The sequence below is a fragment of the Puntigrus tetrazona genome, chromosome 3, assembly GCF_018831695.1.
Source record: "Puntigrus tetrazona isolate hp1 chromosome 3, ASM1883169v1, whole genome shotgun sequence".
Classification (NCBI taxonomy): Eukaryota; Metazoa; Chordata; class Actinopteri; order Cypriniformes; family Cyprinidae; genus Puntigrus; species Puntigrus tetrazona.
Window position 1 is genome coordinate 5,574,367 of NC_056701.1, and position 24,598 is coordinate 5,598,964.

General features: G+C 39.1%; 3 protein-coding genes across 6 annotated transcripts; 1 reads left to right on the forward strand and 2 right to left on the reverse strand.

Moving 5' to 3' along the window:
• The first annotated feature begins 34 nt into the window (after nt 1-34).
• Nucleotides 35-6,375, forward strand: gcdhb (glutaryl-CoA dehydrogenase b). 3 transcript variants are annotated; one of them, XM_043233910.1, is made up of 12 exons: nt 35-190; nt 538-651; nt 985-1,056; nt 1,150-1,290; nt 1,414-1,476; nt 1,817-1,987; nt 2,118-2,247; nt 3,028-3,244; nt 3,682-3,785; nt 3,971-4,096; nt 4,796-4,956; nt 5,895-6,375. In XM_043233910.1, the coding sequence occupies exons 2-12, from the start codon at nt 552-554 to the stop codon at nt 5,966-5,968; spliced, it is 1,359 nt and encodes a 452-aa protein (XP_043089845.1). In that variant the 5' UTR covers nt 35-190; nt 538-551; the 3' UTR covers nt 5,969-6,375. The 3 variants fall into 3 exon arrangements, with proteins under 3 accessions (XP_043089845.1, XP_043089846.1, XP_043089847.1); XM_043233911.1 differs by having other exon boundaries at nt 1,018-1,056; XM_043233912.1 differs by lacking the exon at nt 5,895-6,375 and having other exon boundaries at nt 4,556-4,938.
• A 279-nt stretch (nt 6,376-6,654) lies between these two features.
• On the reverse strand, nt 6,655-14,234 carry syce2 (synaptonemal complex central element protein 2). Of its 2 annotated transcripts, none has more exons than XM_043233913.1 (5): nt 14,106-14,234; nt 8,161-8,219; nt 8,008-8,084; nt 7,717-7,924; nt 6,655-7,081 (listed from the first exon to the last, which is right to left on the reverse strand). In XM_043233913.1, the coding sequence occupies exons 1-5, from the start codon at nt 14,134-14,136 to the stop codon at nt 6,887-6,889; spliced, it is 570 nt and encodes a 189-aa protein (XP_043089848.1). In that variant the 5' UTR covers nt 14,137-14,234; the 3' UTR covers nt 6,655-6,886. The 2 variants fall into 2 exon arrangements, with proteins under 2 accessions (XP_043089848.1, XP_043089849.1); XM_043233914.1 differs by lacking the exon at nt 14,106-14,234 and adding an exon at nt 8,562-8,698.
• A 3,791-nt stretch (nt 14,235-18,025) lies between these two features.
• On the reverse strand, nt 18,026-24,566 carry farsa (phenylalanyl-tRNA synthetase subunit alpha). Its single transcript, XM_043233909.1, has 13 exons — nt 24,381-24,566; nt 23,499-23,636; nt 22,930-23,028; nt 22,733-22,851; nt 22,449-22,541; nt 22,238-22,366; nt 21,155-21,270; nt 20,982-21,066; nt 20,084-20,183; nt 19,816-19,984; nt 19,607-19,684; nt 18,661-18,775; nt 18,026-18,559 (listed from the first exon to the last, which is right to left on the reverse strand). The coding sequence occupies exons 1-13, from the start codon at nt 24,525-24,527 to the stop codon at nt 18,454-18,456; spliced, it is 1,494 nt and encodes a 497-aa protein (XP_043089844.1). The 5' UTR covers nt 24,528-24,566; the 3' UTR covers nt 18,026-18,453.
• Between the last annotated feature and the right edge of the window lie 32 nt (nt 24,567-24,598).

Genomic DNA, 24,598 nt, shown 5'->3' on the forward strand with positions numbered 1-24,598 from the left:
CGCACACAAAACCCAGACTCTTTCCCATATCTACGGTCTTAAGCGCCACACTCAAAATGGCGCCCAGGACTCTCCTTCTCTCGTATTCGTGTTCCTCTTCCGGTCTCCACGCGCTGTCAATCTGTAAAAAAATCCCACCTGTCTAACGTCCTCTGCGCTGTACGACAGAAGTCTGCTAGTGTGTCCACAGGTACAAGAAGTCCTTATCTGTTGTGCATGATAGTAAAACGGAGTTCATTGTTAGCCGGTGGGCTGTTTGCGCGCGTTAATACCTGCGGCGCTTTAATGTTAATGCGTGCAGATTAGCTACTTGAGGATTTGTTTACAGTGACTTGAAACTCTCCCAGCTGAAGGAGCGTTTCCAAATCTGTCATTTAAAACAGCGTTGAGTTTTTGCTTTGTTTTAATTGCATTAATTTTATAATGCGTTCCGCTTAATCCAACCTAGTACAAATAAAGATTTAACGCTGACGCAGGGCAATGTTTAATGCATGCCTGCTTTTGCGAGCGCTGTGACATGCCTTATCTGTTTTTCAGAGGCTCACTTCGTCATGGCATTGAGGAGTGCTGGTCGTCTGCTTGTGAACAGCCAGAGATGTGTCCTCTTTACAGCTTCCAGGTCACAGAAAACTGCTGCGGCCTCTCCACTGGGTCAGAGCAACAGCACATCTAGATATACAATGATATAATGTCGCTCATACACCTCTTCAGGCCTGTATAAAGTTATTTCTCAGTGGAACATGACCATGTCTTCTCAAGCTTGAAATTATTTTTTCGTTAAACATAACTGATACAGTCTTTTGCAGTTATATAAGGCTTCTGAAGAAGAGATCAATACTGACGTCTTTATTATTACATATAATAATATGCAAATTATTACATAGCGTGATAAAAAAGTACCCTATCGTTAGAGCGAGTAAATGATCTATTTAAATGTGAACTGATTTTTATGTCAAGTTTTTCCACATGCGTAACATTGTAAAGATGCACAGGTGTGTCATTCCGTTATTCTATCAGATGCCAAGAAGTCTGGTGAAACGAAGCAGGCCAAAACGCGTACGTTTAAACAATTTGCAGTTTTACTCATGCTCTAATCCGGCGAAGATCTGGCTGTTGCTAACTGTTTATAACACGTCACGTACTCTTCAGCTAAAGTGCAGTTCAACTGGCGTGATGCTTTGGAGCTGGAAGGTCTGCTGACGGAGGAGGAGGTCATGATTCGAGACTCCTTTCGCACCTACTGCCAGGAGAAACTCATGCCACGCATCCTGATGGCCAACAGAAATGAAGGTGCGTTTACGTTTACACCACATGGACAGTTTATAGTTTACAATAGGACTTCTAAAACGGGCTACGGTGTGTGTGTAGGGTGCTTTGTTTCCCTTAACCCAACTGTCTCTTGTTCTCCACTAGTGTTTCACCGTGAGATTGTGTCAGAGATGGGAGAACTTGGTGTTTTGGGACCCACAATTAAAGGTACACACAATATATCAGTTATCTATGGAGGAGGTCTGCATGGTTAGTTGAAATAACATCAGAATACGTGACTTAATACAATATGCACTGCGTATATTAAGAGTAAAGCGCGACATTATGGTTATTTACACAAAATTAGTTTTTCCAGCACCTCAGTTCAGAGTAAATGCACGCTACACACAAAAATCTCTGCAATGCTCTGTGTTTGGGACACTTTGGGTCTTTTCACTGTATCGCGCAACTTTGTATTAGAAATATTACCTATGCATAGCTGCTAGCTTGTCTTAAACATCTATACAGTATGAGTAAGTCTTTCACTGGCACACACGTCTCTATCAAGGTTACGGCTGCGCCGGCACAAGTTACGTGGCGTACGGTCTCATCGCCCGTGAGGTGGAGCGAGTGGACAGCGGCTATCGCTCGGTCATGAGCGTGCAGTCCTCGCTGGTCATGCACCCCATCAACGCTTACGGCACCGAGGAGCAGAAGGAGAAATACCTGCCCAGATTGGGTGAGACCGCTAAATCCATAGCCATACATTCAGGAAATGTGCAAAAAAATCGTTATGGTTTGTATTCTTTATGTTGGGCTTCAGGTATTGTTCAAGAAGATTCACCCGCTGTTGTCTGTGTGTTGTGCAGCGCGAGGAGAGATGCTAGGTTGTTTCGGACTGACAGAACCAAATCACGGCAGTGACCCGGGCAGCATGGAGACCAGGGCCAAGTACAACCCGTCCAGTCGCACCTTCACCCTCACCGGCTCCAAAACTTGGTAGGTTCAGCACAGCGCTTGTATAACGCACAAGCTTTATGACAACTGTATAAACTAGTTCACAAATGCATGGATGAATTCAAGTCAACATCTGCACAACATAAGGAGGTCAGTAACGTTCTCTGGCATCTCCAAACTGTGTCCACACGGTGGCGCCATGAGCATTTAAAGACTGCATTCACTAGACAATAGACGGTTGTGGCCACTGTGATGTATGTTTGTAAGTTTGCATCACCCTGTTTCTCTCGACAAAACGTAAGTAGAATTTCCCATTTACTTTTGGATTGCTGCAAAATATCGATTTTGAGTAGATTTGTTGATCATGATGATAATCTCAAATACAGCTATAATGAATTTAAATTTATAATAATAACGGACTACAAATGAACAACAGTTGCATGACTTCAGTGTCACCAACATTAAGCTTCGGACAGCTCTTTTAAGTCTTTATCTCATGAACATTTTCCCTGAAAGTTTTTGTTAAAATTGAGTTATAAACGCAGCACGGCTACAGACTAGTAGGGACCTTTTTAGGATGAGTAAAAGCGTAAAAAAATTACAACAGAATATATATTTTATGTCGTAGAGTAACATGAAAAATCTTGTGTTTGTGTTAACCAATATTTCAGGTATATAACCAACAACCCACTGACTTCAAGACAACAACATAACAATAAGTGCTAAAATGCTCATTTTAGGTTTCAGGACTCATTCTTGAGGCATTCTATAGGTTTTGTAAAAAGAGTAGTCGACATAAACTCGCCTTCATCTTTCTCACAGGATAACCAACTCACCAGTGGCTGACGTCTGTGTGGTTTGGGCCAAATGCGAGGACGGGAAGGTACGTGGCTTCATCTTGGAGCGTGGCATGAAAGGTCTGTCCACTCCTAAGATCGAAGGCAAGTTCTCGCTGCGGGCTTCGGCCACCGGCATGATCATCATGGACGAGGTGGAAGTGCCAGAGGAAAACCTGCTGCCCAAAGTCTCAGGACTGGCGGTGAGTGAGAGAAAAACTGCATGAGACACCATTTGAGAAACACCGGCTCTGGGTTCATTGGTTTTATTACTAGCAGGCATTCAAATAAAAGCAATGCTAGATAATAAAGTCTTGCAGCAATAGTAATTATCACTAAAAAGTACTTTTTCAAATGCAGCTGACCTGTGAAATTTGGTGGTGGTGTGAACAATCTTTGTTTGGTCAGCTGTGGTTCAGTATGGTCCATACAAAAATGGACGATGACCAACAATTAAGTATAGTGTTTTACAAGTGACCTGTTGGCCAGACTGCAGTCGAGTACTCTGTTGATCTGAAGTATTAATCTTCATATGTTTTGTACTGTATTTTTGTGCGTTGTCATTTAAACCCAATATATATTGCTCAGGCCAATGCAGTTTTTTCTTCTTAATACTAATATACTCTTCCTCGTGTCCCAGGGTCCGTTCGGGTGTCTGAATAATGCTCGCTATGGCATTGCTTGGGGAGCTCTGGGAGCCGCGGAGTTTTGTTTCCACGCCGCACGACAGTACACACTGGACAGGTCAGAACACATCTGTTATCTAATGAACATAAGGCGAAAAGTGTGGAAGAATTTCAATGCAATGATGTTAATGTAAATTCGCTTGCTTCCTTGTTTATTGCTTGCCAAGATTGGCTGTCCTCGTGGTTTTTTATGGTTCTTGCAGATGTTGTTACATTTAGCATAATTTGTGATGTTCCCATTAGAATCCAGTTTGGAGTTCCTCTAGCCAGAAACCAGCTGATCCAGAAGAAAATGGCAGACATGTTAACCGAGATCACCATTGGCCTGCAGTCCTGTCTTCAACTGGGCCGACTAATAGATGAGAAAAAGTGAGGTTCATCTTTATGCTGCTGCAGTTTGGACTGGATTCATTCAATTTGATAGTTTTCACCTGACATCACACCCTTATAGGAACATTAAGTAGTAAAATGCAGATATTAAAAGGTGAAATTCAGTAAACACCTTATTGATGATGTATATTCTGTGCTGGGAGCAAAATGAAGCCAGAATATAAATGCAACATGCTAAGTTTAACATTAAGTGGTCTCCCATAGAAAAACGCTTTAAGGAAAACACTGAACCATTAAGCAGATTGCGTTCATATTTCGGCCTCATCTGCTTTCCTATGCAGACTATTCATCATTTATACAGAGTTTACAGAATGTTTTAATATTACTATTTTAAATATATTAAGGCACTTTTAGTGTTTCAACAGTTTTGTCACACTGCAGGGTGCTTAATATGGATTACAAGTTGCCATATTTTGTTCACATACCTTCATTTTATAGTTTTAGGGGTGATCTAAATATTTGCGGTGCTGAACCAGATGAAAAACTGCTCCAGTTCTTTGGATGTTTTGCCCTCCAGATCACGTGACTGAAAACTATTAATTAATGCCTACCACGGGGTCATTGAAACTTTATCTATTATAGTTATCTGTATTTTTAAAAATGTGATTTAATATGGGAACCATGTTTAAATGAATAAAAATAAAATAATAATCTTTACTCTCTGAACTATATTGACAGAGCGGCTCCAGAGATGATCTCTATGCTGAAGAGGAACTCCTGCGGTAAAGCCCTGGATATCGCTAGACAGGCCCGAGACATGCTGGGAGGAAACGGCATCGCCGACGAGTATCACATCATTCGTCATGTCATGAACCTGGAATCCGTCAATACTTATGAAGGTCAGAGAGACTGAAGGAGACGTGAATAAAGTAATCAGATCAGGATTTTCAGAGAAAAAACAATGCTTCAAACCTCCTAGTCCTGGTCACTACAGGAGTTTTGTAAGGCTCTGAGCCTTTAAGAAAGTAATTACAAAAGATTTTTTTTGTGAAGGACGTCTGCAAGTTCAGTTTTTCCCTTGCCATTATTTTAGAAGATAAATTAAATGAATGCATTATATCTTCATTTTACACAACACAGAGGAGAAACTCATAGGGCTATTTTAAGAATAAATTAAAATTCAATTCAAATAAAACATTTGATGGGGCCTTTTTCTTAAATTGATATTAAATTTAGTTTCTTGATTATTTTTTTTTTTATTATTTTATTTTATTATTTTTTTGCTTTTTTATTAAAAATTTATTTTAAAAAGTCTAAAAATGTAAAAATAATAAAATGAAAAATCTAGAAAAAAAAAGCAAAAAATCTAGAGGAAACACTGAGGTTGCATCAGAGCATTTTTCATATTATTTGATATTCTTTTACTACACAAAACCTGCATGCAGGCTAATAGGTTTTTCCCATGATCTACAGCAGTGGTTCCCAACCTTTTTTTAACTCACAGCCCACACAACCAAACACATATGTTTCACACCCTGCAAAAAATTGAAAAAAATTTAAATGTATGCAGCAAAAATATGTTACATAGCCTAAATCGTGGGTTGTTTTTAAACGAATCAACGACCTGGAATAGTGAACGCATAGTAACAGTTTATTATTATTTTTGTTATTTAATTAATTATGATATTTAATTATTACTACACATTTTTACGATATCAATATTATTATTTCTATTGATAATAACTGGCCCCCTGCATCCCGTTGCGGCCCACTGGGGGCCGCGGCCCAGCCACTGATCTACAGGTTACTGAACATTGATTATCGTGTTCTTTTGTAGGGACCCATGATATCCACGCCCTGATCCTGGGCAGAGCCATCACTGGACTGCAGTCCTTCACGGTGGACAAATGAGCTGCTGTCAGACATCATGTCCCCTGACTGCTACTGCCTTTGACCTGCAGCCCATATAGTCCCTTGAACGCTTTTAGAGTTTGCATTATTTACCATTACAACTGACTTGAAATTGTCGATACAATATCCTCTGAATCTGGTAGTAGTATTTTAATTAACGTGTCATTTTGAATGTCTGTACTTTATGTAGCCTTCGTCAGAGATCTATTTTTGTATTCTCTATTTGAAATCAAAACACTTTGAATGGACGTTTGACTGCAGGTTTTTAAGTAGATTTGTAAAGAAATGCACCAAGGATCGCAGAGATGAAGAGTGCATGTTGTGGTTTGTACATTGATGTATCATAGAAAAATTTCAAAGTGCTGAACAAAATTGTTTACTGCAGGTGAATAAAAGATTAAATATTATAGTGTTTGCGCAGTGGTTTTCATTACACAGATTGCACCGAGGGTCTCTAGGGTCTGTTACCTAATCCTAATTTTATAATAGTGCTGTATCTTGCTATCTGTATCTATTTAGAGCAGCTCATTTGTACTAAGAAAGCCATAAAGAGAATTGGCGACAGATTAAATGAGTTTTCAATAACTAATGCTGTGGGGAAAAAGCCTTAATCCTACAAAGCTCAAACCCTAGTTATTGAAACATAAATAATGCGGTTACCCAAACCACATTTGCCTGGGTTTAGAAGGAATGATAGTGAAACATGTAATCCACCAAAAACTGATTTTACTTTAAATACATGTCACCAAATTAGCATATTGATGTGCATTTGAACTTTCTTTAACATACTACTGTAAATGTTTGAACAGCTCCCCCTTAAATTCAAGTTGTAAGTTAAATTAAACGTTAATCTGATGTCTGTGTGAACCACAAGTCATTAGTGTGCTCCGTCACAGTTTGATTGGTTTGGTAGTGCATCTACTGCTCTGTGCTGTGCTGCAGGCCTTTATTGATGGCGGCTAGGGTTTGACTGGCTCCCTGTAGCTCCATACTCATCCGACTGCTTCTCTCCAGCACCTCCGACAGCTCAGCGATGCTGGCCTCCATGCCCTGACTGTACTGCTCATAATACTCAAACATCTGCTCCTTCACCTGTTGACACATCTCACTCACCTGCACACACAAAGCAATAGAAAATCTACCCCGACCAAGGTGTAGGACTTCTGAAAGGTGGACTGGAGTCACGTGAACTATTGTGATGGTTTTATCAGCTGTTCGGACTCGCATTCTGACGGCAATACATTAGTGAGAAAGGGGCGTCCTGCTAAATTTTCCCAATTCTGTTTTGATGACGAAACAAAGTCATCTACATCTTGGATGGCCTGAAGAAAAGGTCAATTTTGACCAGTGTTCAGTTTGGACGAATGACTCCTTTGAATGTCTAATTGTACAGTGTTTTCATCGCATACATTATTATATTTTAGGCCAGCTGTTGCATATTTAAATCACATAGCCTAATTATTTATTAACAATAACTTTTTACTTTTTTTTTCATTGTCTGTGAAATTTCACTGGTTTCCATTTTCCATTAAGGAGAGTTGACCGAGAGAGCGAAAGCAGAAAAAAATACAAGCTACCCTAAAAAATAGATATTCTGGTCTATTATATTTAGATATTATGTTGGTGTTATTTCAGACAACTGCTAAATTACTTACTAAATAAAAATAAAAAAACTATTTTATTCAAGCACTAATGTGTGTTTTTCCCATCTTTATCTGTTTCTCTGCATCTGTTGTAGTGTTGAGTACCTTTTTAATGAGCTTTTCCTCAAAGCTGTTCATCACATGCTGGTCCATGGCTCGCCTCTCGTTGATTCTCTCAATAAGGTCCTGTGCTTTCTTCCCAACCACTTCTATCCGTGAACTTATGGGCGCCATCACGGCAGCTTCTTCCATTGTACTGATGCCCAGCGAACTTCTAGTCGAGGTTTTTGAGACTTCAATACCCGAGTCCTCGCTGTTACAGGTTAAAAAAAAAGGGTAAAACATCGGTAAACATATTTAACAAATAGCAAACAAGCAATAATCGTTTTTGTTCACCTTTGTTGTTCATTACTGTCATCCAGGCTAACAAATAACAGTGTTTCATCTGTTGAATTGAAACCATCATCTGGCACCTGCATTAAAAGTAAATTAATCTTAGCAGCAATAATAGACTATAATCTATTTGACAATTTTAGTCTAAAATCATACCTTTGCTGATGAGTGGTGATGATGACCAGCTTTGGGTGTTGACTGCAAGGCCATAGAGCCTAAATTTCCAAAGAATAAAATAATATATGAAACATTACCATGACATATACAAGTAAATATACGAATTAACATTTTAATTAATCATTCAAAAACCGACTGTTAGTCATTATAACATCTTGCGCTGAGTTCATGATTGCACTTTGTGCTCCAAAGTACGTCAAAATAAACAATTCGTGTATATCATAGCACATGTAATTGATATGATACCTAAATAATGCCTAATTTACGACAAACTTACAGTTTTACCCTTCGCGTTCAAATTAGCATGTTCAATTCTAGCATGTTTTTGTATCTAACCGTTAGCCGGTTGCTTAGCAAATCTGAATCTGACCTAAACTTACTCTAATTATTGTGTCTCCGTCGAGTAATGTGTCTGTGGGGTTCTTGTGAACCGTATTAGTAACAAAATAACAAATGAGGGGAAGTTTTGTTCGCTTTTATCGGAGTTGTTTACTCTTTACGCAAACCTGCAGCGCGCGATGACGCACGTGACGTTCACGCGCCTGATTCTCCTGAAAAACGACAGCTAATTATATCATTTTTCCAGAATAAATAATATTTATTTATTTATTTATTTATTCATATCTACCTAATATTTATGTATATTATTGTGTGTGTGTGTGTGTGTGTGTGTGTGTTTATTTTCTCCAGTAAAGTCATGGCGTTTTTTTTTAAAGACCAACAGAGTTACTTTTAATCCTCCATCAGTTTGCAGTTCAACAACAGTGCGTTTTATAGGGAGACCTGGCATCATAATTTGCACTACTGTCTCAGGTCAGCATCTGAGGAGCGACCATTAATCCGTAAATGGAAATACATTCAGGCCTGGCCTCACTGGCTCTGAACATAATGGACTGTAATAATGAGATGAATGGGTGTCAGAGGACACAGATAATCCCTGCTGTTGCTGAGCCAGCTGGGACAAACATGAGCAAAGTACAAACATTTGCCCAATATAAAAAAAAAATCGCTATTGTTTAACTTCTATGTAGATGATTTTGTTTCTTCATTTGGAGATATTCAGCATTACATCACTTGTTCACCAGTGGATCCTCTGAAGTGAATGGGTGCCGTCAGAATGAGAGTCTGAACAGCTGATGAAATAATTATGCGCGAGCTATACAGTTGTGTTCAAAATAATAGCAGTTCAAAAAATAGTAGTGTCTGCAAGTGTCTTGCTGTATAAACAAAACTGCTTGACGATTTGGCTTTCTTTTGAATGACTGAAGAACATTTAGATGTATGGCCGCAGTTTTTGAGAACTGATCTGTGTTGCATGGAGTCTGGCACCTGTGAACCAGTATTGCAGCCCAGGATGATGGCGTCACATACCACCATTCCTCTGCATTTCTTGGTTTTGCCTCGGAAACAGCATTTTTGACGTCACCCCTCAAGTGGTCTATTGGATTAAGGTCTGGAGATTGGGCTGGCCACTCCATAACGTTAATCTTGCTGGTCTGGAAGCAAGGTGTTGCTTGCTTACTGGTAAGTTTGGGGTCATTGTCTTGTTAAAACACCCATTTCCAGGGTTTTTCCTCTTTGGCATTACACAACATTCTCTCTTTTAAGTATTTTAATGTACCCAAATTGATCCATGATCAATGGAATACGATAAATAGGCCCACCACATCCCCATGTTATGCTTCTCAGTGTAATGGGGCTTGATTTCAGTATTTGAGGGGGTCTGGCAAACTGCCTGTGACTCCTAGACCCAAAAAAGAACAATCTCGCTTCATCAATGCACAAAATATTGCACCATTTCTCCTCAGGCCAGTCGATGTATCCTTTGACAAATTGTAACCTCTTCATGTTTTCAACAATGGGACTTTGCAGGGGGTTCTTGCCAAAAGCTTGACTTCACAAAGGCGTCTACCGAATGTTACGGTGCAGATCTTTGGGCTTTCTTTGATCACCCTGGAGCCGAGTCTTGGCCGTTTTGGCTATTCTTCGATCCATTCGATTTGTGGTTTTCATTTACAATCAAAAACAGTCCAAAACAGAATCTAATACTGTGAGGTTTTCATCAGCTGTTCAGACGGCACCCATTTGCTGCAGAGGGTCAATGCCTGAAGAAACAAACTCATCTACATCTTCGATGGCTTGAGGGTCAATTCTTCGCATATTTTCCACTGTGGGTGAACTCAATCTTTAACGCTAATACAAATGCAGTCGTTCATTGTGTTAGTTCGGTGCTTTAACTAATGTAGCAGATACAGCTTTTGGTTGTAATAACGTAAAAATGTACAAATCACGCAAAGGTATTGTTCGTTGTAATTTCATGCTTTCACATCATTTCACGATTTTCATATATTGTTATTTCATCTTTAGGAGCGTATTACCGCATCCTTTCCAGGACAACGGCTTCTAGCGGGGACACGAAAAATAGGTGGACAAATGGTCAAAGTCAAACCAGGTGCCAGATTTCATTTAAAAGCTCATCCGAAAATAGAAAACAGTGAGGGACACAGAGAAGAGAACAGGATGTTGTGAAAGCATGATGTCTATCTACTGATGATTAGAGAGACGGTATCTGATATAAACCCATGCTGACACATTGTCAATAAGATCGTATTCATCAGCGCTAAATATCATGACTGCTCAGTTTTAGTTCTTAACAGGCACAATTCCTGCAAAAAAATCACAAGTAAAGAGAAGTGTGGTACAAACCTGAAGTGTATAGCGTGACAACTTGCCCCGGTGTCAATAACCACCATACATATCGTCACATACAGTAAGTCCATGTACAATAAATGAATAAAAACAGTTGCAGTGCATGCAAAAGCATATTGTGTGGCTTGATTATATTACTAGAGCTTTCTTCCCTGAGACTGATGTTTATATTTGTCCATAAAAATATCAGCAACTGCACTAAATAGCATGTTTTTGCTCAGTTTAGCCTCTGAATAAAACTGAGGCAACCCCAAAGCATGAGCTACATATTCCCATATTCCCATAATGTATCGAATATGATAACCCCAATATTATATATATATATATATATATATATATATATATATATATATATATATATATATATATATATATATATATATATATACTTTGTTCATCTCCCATAAGCACTCTTGCGCAATTATTCTTATGATTCTTATCACAGGGGTCAAGCTAAAGAGCTGGAAATCCATCAGGAAATACACAGAGGAAATAAAAAGCCTTTCGTGTAGTCCAACACAACAACTAACACGGGCGGCTCATGCTCTTCTGTCAGGCTATGCTGATTTTGAAGAGGGCCATTATGAAATCAACAAATCCCGCACAAGCTCAAATGGTTATGTAATAGGAATACTGCTTAGCTGTAGCTTAAAATTAATTTGACAACATCCTGACAGAACTTTCCCCTTTTGAAAGAGTTTTCCAGCTCCAGAATTAAAAGAGGGCACGCTTTACTTTCATGCAACTCGGTGCCAATACAATTAGAATAAGCGAAAACAACAAAAAAACTAGTTTCTGATCTTCATTGTCTTTTTAGTCTGGACTAGTTTACAACTAAGAACTCCATCAAGCCTATATAAGCATACAAAAAAAAAAAAAAAAACTTCACTATGGTGAAACGCATTTTTGTTAACTGTAAGGTTTGTTGTGTCTCACTTACTCTACTGGATCTTCACAAACAGTAAAGTCGGAGATTTTATCCAAAATAAAACTAGTTAGTAGGCCCAGTCAAAAGTATTTTCACCCGCTAACTAAACCGCTAGTAAACAGGTTGGCCAGAAGTGGTAACCATAGCGACGGAACTTAACACTATTTATCACTTTTTATAGGTATTCATGTAATTTATATATTTATATAATTCATATAATATTAATATATTTTAATACCAAAAAAAAAAATATGTGTGTGTCTGTTATTTAGGCTAAATAATATATAAACGTAATTGTAGTTATAATGGCGTTGTTTTACGACATGCCGGACAGCGCTGTTCATGTCGCGAAGAGCGATTTATTTTCGCCCGAAACAAAGCCAATATTACTCCGATCACCTGGAATCAACAGGTGTCAATGAGAAAACAGGTCTTTTCGGAGGGATCACCACGTTCGCGGAATCCCGGACTTAATTAAGCGAATTAAAGGACTTGGGACGCGGCCGGCAGCAGCATTAACAACTTCTCGGAGGCGGGGTGAAAGGAAACCATTCACCTCAGTCCAGTAATTCAAACCGGGTGGAAAGTGGGCGGTCTTGGAAATTTACCCCGGTCTGATTGATGCCGTTAACCGGGAGTCTCGCCGACAGCGAGAGGCTTTAAGCACCGCGGACAGCTCACGGACGCGCATGCGCAGCACGCCTCCGCGAATCTTGGGACTTGCGCGAAGACGGAGCTCGGGCTCGGGCTCGCTCCTCGAAAAACAAAAAACAGCGAAAGATAAACGGGAACGAACTTCAGCGATGAAGGTGAGCGCGCGCATGTTAATATTTCAATGTTAAAAACCCTCCGGGAATAAACAGAGCAACGAATACGCGTTGGTTTTTGTTTTTTTTAACGCTAAAGTTATCTCGCTTTTTTTTTTACAGATTGTTTTAAAGCGAGGAGCTTTTGAGGTGTTTTCAACGGCAACGGCCTTGTGAAAGAAACGTCGCTGGTTTTGGGCGGAATAGAGGCTGGTGATGAATTCTCTCAACGTGTCAAGTTTGAACTTTACGGATAAGACCGGGCACGCTTTTCAGTACTCCTTTCCAAACGAGGACCCGATGTTCAAAGACTACAAGCCGGTGAACCGAGACCTCATCCCCCTGCCCAAAGGGGTTTTGTACCTGTTAATGGCCGCGCTGGTGATCGTCGCGGTCGCCTATGCCATAGTGGGACATCTAATCAAAGACCTCGCCAACGATGTAGTAGGTAAGACGTCTCAAAACTCCCAATAACTTCTGCTGCATTTTATTTTGCACGAGGGTGAAGCGTGGGAAACACCACGGTAGGCTACCAATTAAATTGCCAAGTGTACTGCGATTAATTTAAGGTAGAAAACTTTACCATGTATGGTTGCATAGCATTTTCAAGGTTTTTCTAATTTCTTATTATTTAAGTAAGTTGCCTGATCAAAAATCCGGTCCAAAAATGACATAAAGTAATATTATGCAATTCATCATGATATAAATGTATTTGAATACATTGTGCGCAAAGCTGAATGATCAACGTCATTGATCCAGTCTTCAGTGTCACGTGACAGAAATAGCTCTAAAATGCTGATTGGCTGCCCAGGAAACATTTCTTAGCATGGATGTCGAAATCAGTTAATATTTTATATATATCTTGTTTTATTTTATGAATACAAAGTTCGAAAGAACGACATATATTGAAGTAAAAAAAAAAAAAATAATATATATATATATATATATATATATATATATATATATATATATAATTATAAACGTCTATTTAATGCATACAAAGTTCAAAAGAACAAAATTTATTGCAGTAAAAAAATAAAAAAAAAAAAAATAAATAAATATATATATATATAATTACAAATGTCTATTTAATGCGTTCTTGCTAAATGAAAGGTAGTTTAACTGAAACTTTGTGAAAACAAAACACCTAAAAATGTCAGGATAACAGGTTTCGGGATACCGTTTTTTCTCACAGATTGTCTGGTTAGGTCTTGGAACAAGAAATTATGTAAATAAACAATGACTTTCGTAAGAAAAGCTCTAAAAAAAAGTTGACTGGAATGTCTTGGAAAATTTTCGCTCAAGAAAGAACATTTAAACTTAGTTAAATTAGCACAGTATGCATTTTCACCCCCCAGATACCATTGTTTACCATGAAATTACAATTCTGTTTCATTTTCTTATCTGTCGTTATTAGACTGCGTGCTTGGTCCTAATGAAGACGATGCAGAAAAAGACGACATATCGAGCATCAGACCCACCCGTCTGCCCGCGGCTCTGTCTCTGTCCCATACCAACGCCTTCCACGTGTGGGACCAGGACGACGTGGTGATCCTCTTACCGTCGGACGACAGCCCCCAGATGAGCCCTCTGCTGCTGGCCGCCATCCCCTACATCCCCTCCTTCTTCCCCACATCCAGCTCCAACAACAGCCCCTCGGTGCCCAGCAGTCCTGGGCCGATGTCCACCATCCCGCAGGACGTCTGAGAAAAAAAACGGAAGGTAAGAAAGTCACGCTCGGCCACCTTAAATGTCCCTTAACTGACGGGATACGGTGGGCCGAGACCAAAGAAAACAGACTAGAGTCGTGCACTAGAAAAAAACATAGTGCATGTTCTCTTTGCAAAACTATTACGAATCTGATTTTATCCGAAGTGACTTCCACTGCATATATAAATATATATATATATATATATATATATATAAATATATATATATGTTTAACCATTTGCGTTCCCTGGGGATCAAACCTGTAACCATGGCATCGCTACAACTTCATCGGAAGCCTTTTCTGCTTCGTTTTTCCTGCGTTTTTGAAAGGTCACTTGGAAATACGTAGCGTAGGATGGACCGCTTGAGTCGCATCGCATTTTCCTGTTGTGTAAGACGATTTACGGAAGCTCTGTTATGAGCACCGTCGAACATCATTTCAACTCGTCCCCAAAAGGAGGATTAATTTGAAAGAACTTGAGCTCAGAACGACTCTGCATTATATATTCAGTTGGTATTAATGACATAACAACTTTCTTCCGCGCCAGCGCAAATGAACACAGAGCTTCTCTTCGGCGTCGGACGGTCTCGGAGGAGCGTCGCTTTACGGGAGCCAGTCTCTTGGAAATCAGAGACGAGCGGGACGGGACGAAAGATAAAAAGGGATATTCGGACGAGGCCCAAAGCAACATGCACTCAGCAAATGCCCTTGAAAGGGTCAGGAAGCTTGTTGGATGATTCATGATGTTTGATTCACCTGAATCTAGACGTCAAGCTCACCATAGTAAAAATGCACTAAAATCATCTTCGAATGTTTGCGTTGGTCTGCATTTTGGAGACCGCATGGGGTTGTTCACACAGGACACGCTCTTGCATCGCATCAGCTATTTCAAATGTTGGTTTTTGGCAATGGCGTGAAATCTCGCTTTTTTTTTTTAAATAGCCAACTGAAAAATCGCTATTTATCATTGCATATTAAATAAAACAAATCAGGCTGCATGTGTGGAAAATCTATGCTGCGACTAGACATGAAGGGCTGTGCATGAACATGTAAACACCCATCATGTACTAGATTCATTTAGATTATTCACGAGCGCTGATGCAATGCAAAATATCTGTGTTTTCCCCAAAATCATCTGCAGGGGTTTTGCAATTCAATAAAGGTGCAGATAACAGAAAAATAACACCTGCCTGATGAAACAAGGGTCAGCCAGCTCCTAAACGGTGACCTGGGAGTTTTTGGTTTAATTTTAGCTGCTTCGATTTTAATTAACACCCCTGCTTTGGATGTACGCATTCAACAGATTTTATTCAAAGACACTTACATTGCAGTAGACGAATATATCGCTAGCCAATTAGTTAGCATTTTAGACTGGCAAATGTGCACCCTTGCTAAGATTTCTTCTCCAAATATCCCAAGGATGTGTGCCGCGCGAACGCCCCCATTTACTTAAAATGCAATATTTCGCTAAAGCGGGATGACTTGTTTGGTTTTGTTTTTTTCTTACAGTCCATTTTGGTTGACAAGCGTTAGCTAATGCTGTCACAACTGCTGTAAATAAAGAACCTTGCTAACCCTCAAGTTGTACTCGGAAAAGTAATTTCGATAACTGCGCACAGAGCGAGTGAAAATGATCTCCACGGACGAGCGGAAATACAAATGCATGTAAATACCACGGCCTTTGAGACTGAGACTCGAGCGGAGCGGGGCTGTTCTCAGACAGGTTATTTCTAAACGATAGGGGATTACTTTGACTCGGCCACTTAAGATGTTACGACATTTTAAGCAAGTAAACAAGACGTAATCCTTCACTGTCACAGAGGATTCCCTCGACCTCTCCTCCCCCAAAGGGCAATCGGCGGGGCCAGCAGATTTACTCAAAACAGGATTGCGTTCAAATCATCTAAATTGTTTTTCAGTGGCGAATGCGTCCTGTGAAAACTTCATCAGCATGCTTCTGTCCCAGATTCAGAGCCTGACGATCCAACTCACATCCTCCCTACATGTGCTTTTATGTAATCTTAGATGCCGGGAAATGAGGAGATTATAAAGCCTGATCGAATCCAAACGTCCAATTCATTAAAAAAAAAAACTGTGATAAAAATCAAATATTTCAAATCGTCATATTAGTGCGACTTCCGAAGGATCACGTCGCACCGAGGAGTAAAGTAACTATGCTGATTATTCAGCTTTGGTCACAAATGTTTGAAAATATGTGTAACTATTTCGTATGGTTTAACGATATTGAGGATTGTCAAGATTGAGAGACTTCGTTCGAAAACATGAAAAAAAATTTGACCCCAAAATTTGATCGGTCAGCGTGCATTTACGTAATTTTAAGTTGTAGATGCCAAGACACGAAAAGATGACGGAAGCAGCTTTAACTCATTTCCAACCACAAGTTTTGCTGAAAGAAATGGAATTAGTGGCACTAATCTCATTTAGTTTGTTCATGGAACTTGCCTACGACGTACAAGCGTCCCCTAGAGAAACAAACATTTACGTCAGTTTCAGCGAAAAAACAGAATCAGTGCAGCCAGGAAATAATATTACTTAGAAAAGAGAGAGGACATCTAAAGGGGAGGAAAAGACGTCGATTGACGGCAGAAACATCAGTCCAGTTTGACCCAAGCGCAGCCGTTCTCAACCACGGGGGCCTTATTTAAATTAATTAAAATATATATAATAAAAATAAATGTAATTTGATGCCAAAGCTATTTTTGAATATGTGGGGAAAAAAAACTTTTTAATTTTGTTTTTACTACTGAACATGCAATTCTGGAAGGTTCTAGAATCACAAAGTTAATAAAAAATAGTTTTGAAAACGTTTTTAGAAGAAAGATCTTTAAATAACGTGGCAGTAGGGGGCTCCTAATCGTAAACCCTGCGAACCGCATGCGTCATTGCATAGCCCCGCCCACACGGAAATCTCATTGGTCCCTGGTCCCCATAGCAACACGTTAAACATGCGCGTTTTTGCTTTCAGCGTGGGCTAAAAAAAATGTCCTGTCATAGTAAAAAAGCTGGTTGAGAACCTGCACATTGCATCCAGCGGTCAAACATAGAAACAGCCAGATCAAACAGATTCGACCATTTAACCAAGAGAGAGATTTACTAAGAGGAAGAAAGCTTAGCCCTCTTCACTGGATTTACACAAATGACTCAAGACCCTGATCCAGACCTCTCAAGCTCTGCGTTTGCTAAAGCGCACACGCACAATGAAGATTAAAAATACACACACACACACACACACACACGAGTCGATTAATGGCGTTTCAAAAAATAATTTTTGCTTGTGTTTACGTGTATATTTAAGTATATGCTGATACAAACACTTGCATGTACATATTTTAGAAAAATATGTAGTGTTTATTTTAAATAAACACAATGTATATGAATATATACATGTAAATGTTTTCAAAATATAAGCTGTATGTGCTTTTCTATGCACACAGTACACATCCATTATGTGAACGAAAACGTATTTTGAATGCGATTAATCATTTGACAGCACTAATATTTATTTATTATTGTAGTATATTTCCACATTTGATTAAAGAGGTCACACGCTTTAATTTCTTGGTAATTATTTTGTGAAATTTAGAAATTTGAAAAAGATCCAGCAAAGGAAGGTTTAATTGCATAGTCTTGCAGTGAATGAACTTTAAACAACCATTAAGTCAGTCATGCTATAGTTTGGAAACATTTTTAATATATTTCTACAGTAGGAGGACTTGAATAGTTTCCATTGCATTCTGGGTCACGAGAACACGCCGAGTGGCTGTTCTTTTACAGAGCTGTCACGGAAAAGGGTTATTTATTTGTGTGCGGAGCAGAAATCAAAGAATTAACCTACATAAAACAGAAGTGGAGCTTTGAGTGGAGGCCAGTGGGGATTTCTATATCAGGCGGTGATGTTGTAATAAGGTCAATGTCACGCTCCTCATGCAAAGACGTGACTCTTTTCCTCAGCTTTGACGTCAGCCTGTTCAACAAAGCCCTCGTAGCTAATGCCCGAGCGGCCGAGTGCGGTTCACTGTGTGTGTCATGACTTAAATAAACAATAAAAATGCAGGCGAGCACAAACGAATCCATATGCTGAGCCGTATGACGGTCGCTCAGGAGTCCAGTCGACATATCGGGCTGTCGTACACCATCTGAAGGTTCACTTTGTGTCCCACAAGCTCTCGGATGTTGTTGATTCCGTATTTGATCATGGTGGGTCTGAAGACGGGGGGGGGGAAAGCAATTATGAGATTTCGTATTCAGCCGGTGCCATTTTATATTGTGTGTGTGTGTGTGTGTGTGTGTGTGAGTCAACGTACCTTTCCAAGGACAGACCCCAGGCGATGACTGACACCCCCTCGGGCAATCCCATGGGCAGCAGCATTTCAGGCCTGAAGACCCCAGAATTACCCACCTCCACCCACTTCTTCAGACCTGACAGAGAACGAGCAGGAAGGAAGATTTATGATGCTAAACTGGTTCAGACGGTTCGAGGAAGAGCGGCGGCCTTTGCGTGGAAAGTGCCGACAAAAAGATTCACGAGTTAAACGCACATCGATATCTCGAGCGTGAGTTTCTGAGCTGCCAGGGTGTCTGTGAGAAAACATCATGCAATAGTAGCTGTATTTTTTCTTTTACTTTTACTAGCCAGTTTGCGAATCAAAACACAAAAAACTTTGATCTGAATCAGAAAATGTTTAAATGTGGCCTGACTGTCTCCAACTACAAGCCTGTGTTATATCACTTCTGCAAACGATTTCTGTTATTTCACAGAGCCTTGCAGACTACCAGAGGGGGAAAAAAAAAATGCATTTCACAAAAAAATTTTAAGGGAAAGAAAAAAAACGATTAATTTCCTTTCCGTGTCGATTTTAATATTAATGCTATTTCAATACTTATTCAAAGTCTTTTGATTCTAAAATTAGGTTATTGCATTATCACCTCTTTTTTAATAATTTGTATTTTTATTATATTATTATATACCCACAAAACAGCAGGCTGTTTTAACGCAAAGAATTAATTATGGTTAATTGCATTTACATTTATTATTTTATTTTTTTACATAATGTGTGTACTGTCTCTATTAAGTCTATATAAATACACACACATGCCTGTATACAGTTGTTTATTTTTACTATATATATATATATATATATATATATATATATATATATATATATATATATATATATATATATATATTATATTTTTAGCTTTAGCAATGTAAACGTAGCACATTTCATGCCTCTGTATGGAGAGTTTTACCTTCATGATAGCTGAAGACCTCCATGCTTGGCTCGGTGTAGGGGTTGTAAGCAGGCTTGAAGCGTAATTTTGTGATTCCTGAAAGAAAGCATTTCAATAAAATGATCAGTGGGATGTCTAAATGTCAAACAGCATCAAAAAGTCAAACAACCATCTCTCTCTCTCACACACTCATGTATCGTATTCGTAAACCGTGAGGAGTGTAGTACCTAGTTTGGTGAAGAACTGGTGCAGGATGCCCATGAGGTTTCCCAGGGTGAGGCCGTAGTCGGCCACGACTCCCTCGATCTGGTGAAACTCGGCCAGGTGAGTAGCGTCCAGAGTTTCATTACGGAAAACTCTATCGATGGAAAAGTACTTGACGGGTGTGAACTTCTCCTGAAGGACGACACCACAGAGACCAGTGAGATCTGAAGTAAAGAGCGGTGAAGCTAGCAGGGAGTTTGTGAATGTGTGTGTGTGTATGTGTGTGTTCACCTGCTGTGCGAGTTTATACAGCATCCGCGCGCTGACCGCCGTGGTGTGTGTTCTCAGGAGGTTCTTCTGGGCTTCTTCAACCTTCCAGTCGTATTTGTATCTTAAAATTGATTTGAGATGGTAAAACGACATCGATAAAATACTGTTCAAAAGTTGGAGATAGATTTTTTTGGGGGTTGCAAGGTTGCATTTAATATTAAAAAATACAGATCAAACAGTAATATTATTACAATTTAAAATAAATGTTTTCCATTTTAATGCGCTTTAAAATGTAATTTATTACTGCAATGCAAAGCTGGATTTTCGGCGTTGTTACTCCAGTGTTCAGAGTCAAACGACGCTTCAGAAATCATTGTCTTATTCTTATCAATGTTCAAAATACTTGCACTGCCTAATATTGTTGGGTGATTTTTTTTTTCATATTAATAAAACATTTCTAAATAATAGTATTTTTTTTTTTTAAATAGAAATTTAAAATAACTAGTTCTGTCAAAATCACATCCAAAACAAAAATGTTGTGTATATAATGCGTGTATACCGTGTATATTTATTATGCATATATAATTACAAACCAATGCATATATTTAAGATAATTGATCATTTATATTATATTAATATATAAATTGATAATTTTGATATTAAGTCTATTTATATACACAATACATAAAAAGTGTTTAAAATATTTACTGTATGTGTGTATTTATTCGTAATAAATATACTCACACAGATATAAATGTAAACTAAAATTATTTATTTTGTACATTATTAATTGAGACTATTATTGTCAATTTTTTTATTAAATGTCAATTTTGACCAATTTAACCGCAACCTTGCTAAATAGTTAACCACAAAAAAAAAAAAAAAGCATACAACTAATATAATATGCGCATCATCTTACCCCTGTGATCCGTAACCTCCTTCAGAATGAACCTGCTTCACCCTCTCCAGATAGTCCTGAGGAAACTCATGAGCGAGGGCTGGGTCTGGGAAACACACACAATACTACTTGAGAAACATGCTGTCAATGTACGTGGTCCAAACGTCTCCAGGAGCTCGGCGGACGTTCCTCACCCGAGATGAAGAAGGTGTCGTGCTGGTCTCTAGCTGGGTGCTGCTGGGGCTGGAACAGAGAGTCGAAGTTCCAGAAAGAGCTCTCGATGAAGTTATTAGTGGGCATTTCTGTGAATCTGCGAACGACAGAGCCGATGCTTAGGTGTATACGCATGAAAACGCGCTGCGCATGAAGGCACAATTGATTTAACTATGGCACACGCACATATTTCGAATAGGTATGATTGCAATTGTCATATTGGTGTATGGCAAAATAATGTCAAATCTTTAAAAGCTTCAAAAGAAAATCACAGCAGACCCGTACGATCGAATCACTTTAATGAACGATTCAACAGCTGAATGAATCACCCGTTTGAACAAATCAGTGACTTGTTGCCAGCTGCTGGATGTTTTAGATTCATCGAAAGCACCTTTTTTAGAAAATCAGATATTAATTAAAAAAAACGTTTTAAATTATTTAAAAAAATTAAATAAAAATAAATCACAGACGTCACAACATTTGTAAACTTAATTTTTAATGAATAAATATTTTTTTTTAACGTTTTGTTAATTAATATCTGATTTTCTAAACGGAAAGGTGCTTTCAATGAATCTAAAACATCCGCAGGTGGCAACAAGTCAGTGATTTGTTCAAACGGGCGATTCGCTCAGCTGTTGAATCGTTCATTAAAGTGATTCGACCTCCGAGCAGTCTGAAAATACATCTAAATGCCATTTCAGATGCAGCTCCTGTGCCACTTCTGCAGCGCTGAGATGGATTTTAATGACACTGATGTCTGATCTAATACGGTTAAAAAAAAATATCTAGGAAATCAGTCAAAAGAGGAAAATAATGCCTCATAACGGTAGTGAATTAAACAGAATGCAAATAACAAAAAGCTTGAGCAGCCAGCTGTCCGTGAAAGACCAGAAAAAAAAAAACATCGCAATAACACATTTGCGACGAAAGCGTCTAATTATTAATTATCAACTAAATGTTTAGATTGAAGGCATGCCCTTTAACGCTCCACGTAAACGCTGCCCGAGCATGTGTGAAATCCCTCTGGACACTGAATCTGATAAGCGTGGTTTATCAGGACTGACCCCATCTCCAGGAAGATCTGTCTGAACTGCGTCCGGACCTTCATGAGCGGGTGCAGGTGACCGCAGTCTGGAGCGACACCCATCGCCTCGAAATTATACGGTTTGAACTTCTTCTCCTTCCAGCTTCCGCTGAGAGAAACACGATATTAAAGACCAGCGCACAAAGAACTGAAAACGTGCTTTTTACCTCTGAGAATCTGATTAGTCTCACCTGGCGATCATCTCTGGAGTGAGCTCCGTCTCTTGTTTAGTGATGGTGGTGCTGAAGCTGCTGCCTTTAGTGATCCAGTACGACTTAACCGTCCTGAAATTAAACATTAAACACACTTTATATAGTATTCCCACTAAAAAAACTGGGATGAGACTGTTATTGATCTGCAGCGCCTCCTACTGCTCATGGAGCGATATATAATAAACAATAACATCAAAATTAACCATTTACAGACTGAATACAACGAACAATACATTAAAGCCAAAAACTCAACACTCTCTTACACTTCAGATAGCAGTTTACGTTTCTTGAGTTCATTTTTCACTTTGTCCTCCAGTTTTGCCGACAGTCCCTTCTGCACCAGCTGAAGTTTGTCCCTTACTGCATCCTCAATAGTTTCCACCTGAAGCACACGCTGCATTAATAACGCATTGGCCAACAGATTCAGGCTCGATCTGTCCCGTGTGCGGACGTAACTCACGGTTTTGAAGACTCTTGGTCCTCCCTCATGAGCTTTATCCAGACGGATCCATTTGTTGGACATGGCTTTGCTGAAACCAACCTTCCCGCTCGGCATTTTCTAAAAAAAATAAATAAATAAATTATAAATAAATATATATAAATAATATATATATATATATATATATATATATATATATATATATATATATATATTAATAAATATAAATATATATAAATACAAATATAAATATAAATATATATATATATATATATATATATATATATATATAAATATATATATATATATATATATATAAAAAAAAAAAAAAACCATACATACATTTTTGTTTTCTTTCCCACTGTCAGGCAAATATTATATATCACTGCATGAGAGTTTTTTTGGAATACTTTTGTGATGTACTGCGCAAATTTAAATAATTGAAAGATTTAAAAAAATGCTTTTTAGCATCGTAACCTATTAAGAACGCTCAAACATGAATGAGTTTAGAGAAAGTGTCTGTTTTCATGAGACCCGTCCTAGGGTCTTCTCCAGCAGTGCAGACTAGGGGCGACTCTTTGGTCCCTCACCATGAGTTCGTTCTGCGGCAGACCCTCGTCCGGGATGGCGATGAACACGCGGGCTTCGTGACTGCCCTGCTCCGCGATCTCACGGCCCTCTCCCGTCAGCTCCCAGCGTTTGGAGGACTTCTGCTCCGCCGAGATCACCTGAGGACAGCATCCAAACACACAAACGGTTACATGTTTCTGTTACAAAGCGGCATAAACGCTGATACTCATAGACAGGGTCAGGAAAACCAGGAATGCTCTTGCCAATGTACAAAAATATGCTACAAAACACAGGCCCTTGAAAAGAGCTGCAATGTTTAACAGTATAATATGGCAAAACATAGATATACAGATAGATAGATAGATAGATAGATAGATAGATAGATAGATACAGATAGATAGATAGATAGATAGATACAGATAGATATATACAGATAGATAGATACATAGATATACATAGATAGATAGATATAGATAGATACATAGATAGATAAATAGATATATACAGATAGATAGATATATACAGATAGACACATAGATAGGCAGATATAGATAGATACATAGATATAGATAGATAGATAGATAAATAGACAGATAGATACATAGATAAAAACATTATAATAGTGACTTGACTTGAGATAGATGGTTAAATATGAACAAAGATAGACAGACAGAAAGAAAGACAGATATATAGAAAAACAGAAAGACAGACAGTCACACAAACATCCATATACAGACGAATAGATATACAGATAGAAAACATAGGTATGTTTTGCTAATATTAAGAGTTATTTTGACTGGTTAGTCGCTGGTCGTCGCGGTTTCTGTGATGCACACGGTTCACGGGGACCGGACGGCTCCGGTTGGTTCGCGCCGCTGTTGCATCAGTCAGAGCGGGCTCACCTCTCCCAGCGCCTGCAGGCTCTTCACCGCGCCGACGATCAGCTGGTGATCCACCCCGAGATCCGCCGACACGTCCTGGCTGTCGACACCGCCGTCTACCTTCTCCAGCAGCCGCAAGAGCGCTTCCAAAAGCCCGGTGTCAGCCATGCTGGAGTCGCCTTGCTCTCGGATGAGGAAACGGAAGTGACGTCAGGTCAGCCATAAACACCCTAACAGAA

What these genes read in the sequence shown, in the direction of transcription:
- gcdhb (XM_043233910.1), top strand. Translation starts at nt 552, where the DNA reads ATGGCATTGAGGAGTGCTGGTCGTCTGCTTGTGAACAGCCAGAGATGT. An exon ending in TTTGGGACCCACAATTAAAG is followed by an intron (nt 1,477 to 1,816) that starts GTACACACAATA and finishes GTCTCTATCAAG; the next exon opens with GTTACGGCTGCGCCGGCACA. An exon ending in GAAATACCTGCCCAGATTGG is followed by an intron (nt 1,988 to 2,117) that starts GTGAGACCGCTA and finishes TGTGTTGTGCAG; the next exon opens with CGCGAGGAGAGATGCTAGGT.
- syce2 (XM_043233913.1), bottom strand. Translation starts at nt 14,136, where the DNA reads ATGGGACAGAGACAGAGCCGCGGGCAGACGG. An exon ending in ACAGAGCCGCGGGCAGACGG is followed by an intron (nt 8,220 to 14,105) that starts GTGGGTCTGATG and finishes TTGGAAATTTAG; the next exon opens with GCTCTATGGCCTTGCAGTCA. An exon ending in GACAGTAATGAACAACAAAG is followed by an intron (nt 7,925 to 8,007) that starts GTGAACAAAAAC and finishes AACCTGTAACAG; the next exon opens with CGAGGACTCGGGTATTGAAG.
- farsa (XM_043233909.1), bottom strand. Translation starts at nt 24,527, where the DNA reads ATGGCTGACACCGGGCTTTTGGAAGCGCTCTTGCGGCTGCTGGAGAAG. An exon ending in TGCCGCAGAACGAACTCATG is followed by an intron (nt 23,029 to 23,498) that starts GTGAGGGACCAA and finishes TATTTTTTTTAG; the next exon opens with AAAATGCCGAGCGGGAAGGT. An exon ending in CAGATCTTCCTGGAGATGGG is followed by an intron (nt 21,271 to 22,237) that starts GTCAGTCCTGAT and finishes TGTCGTTCGCAG; the next exon opens with ATTCACAGAAATGCCCACTA.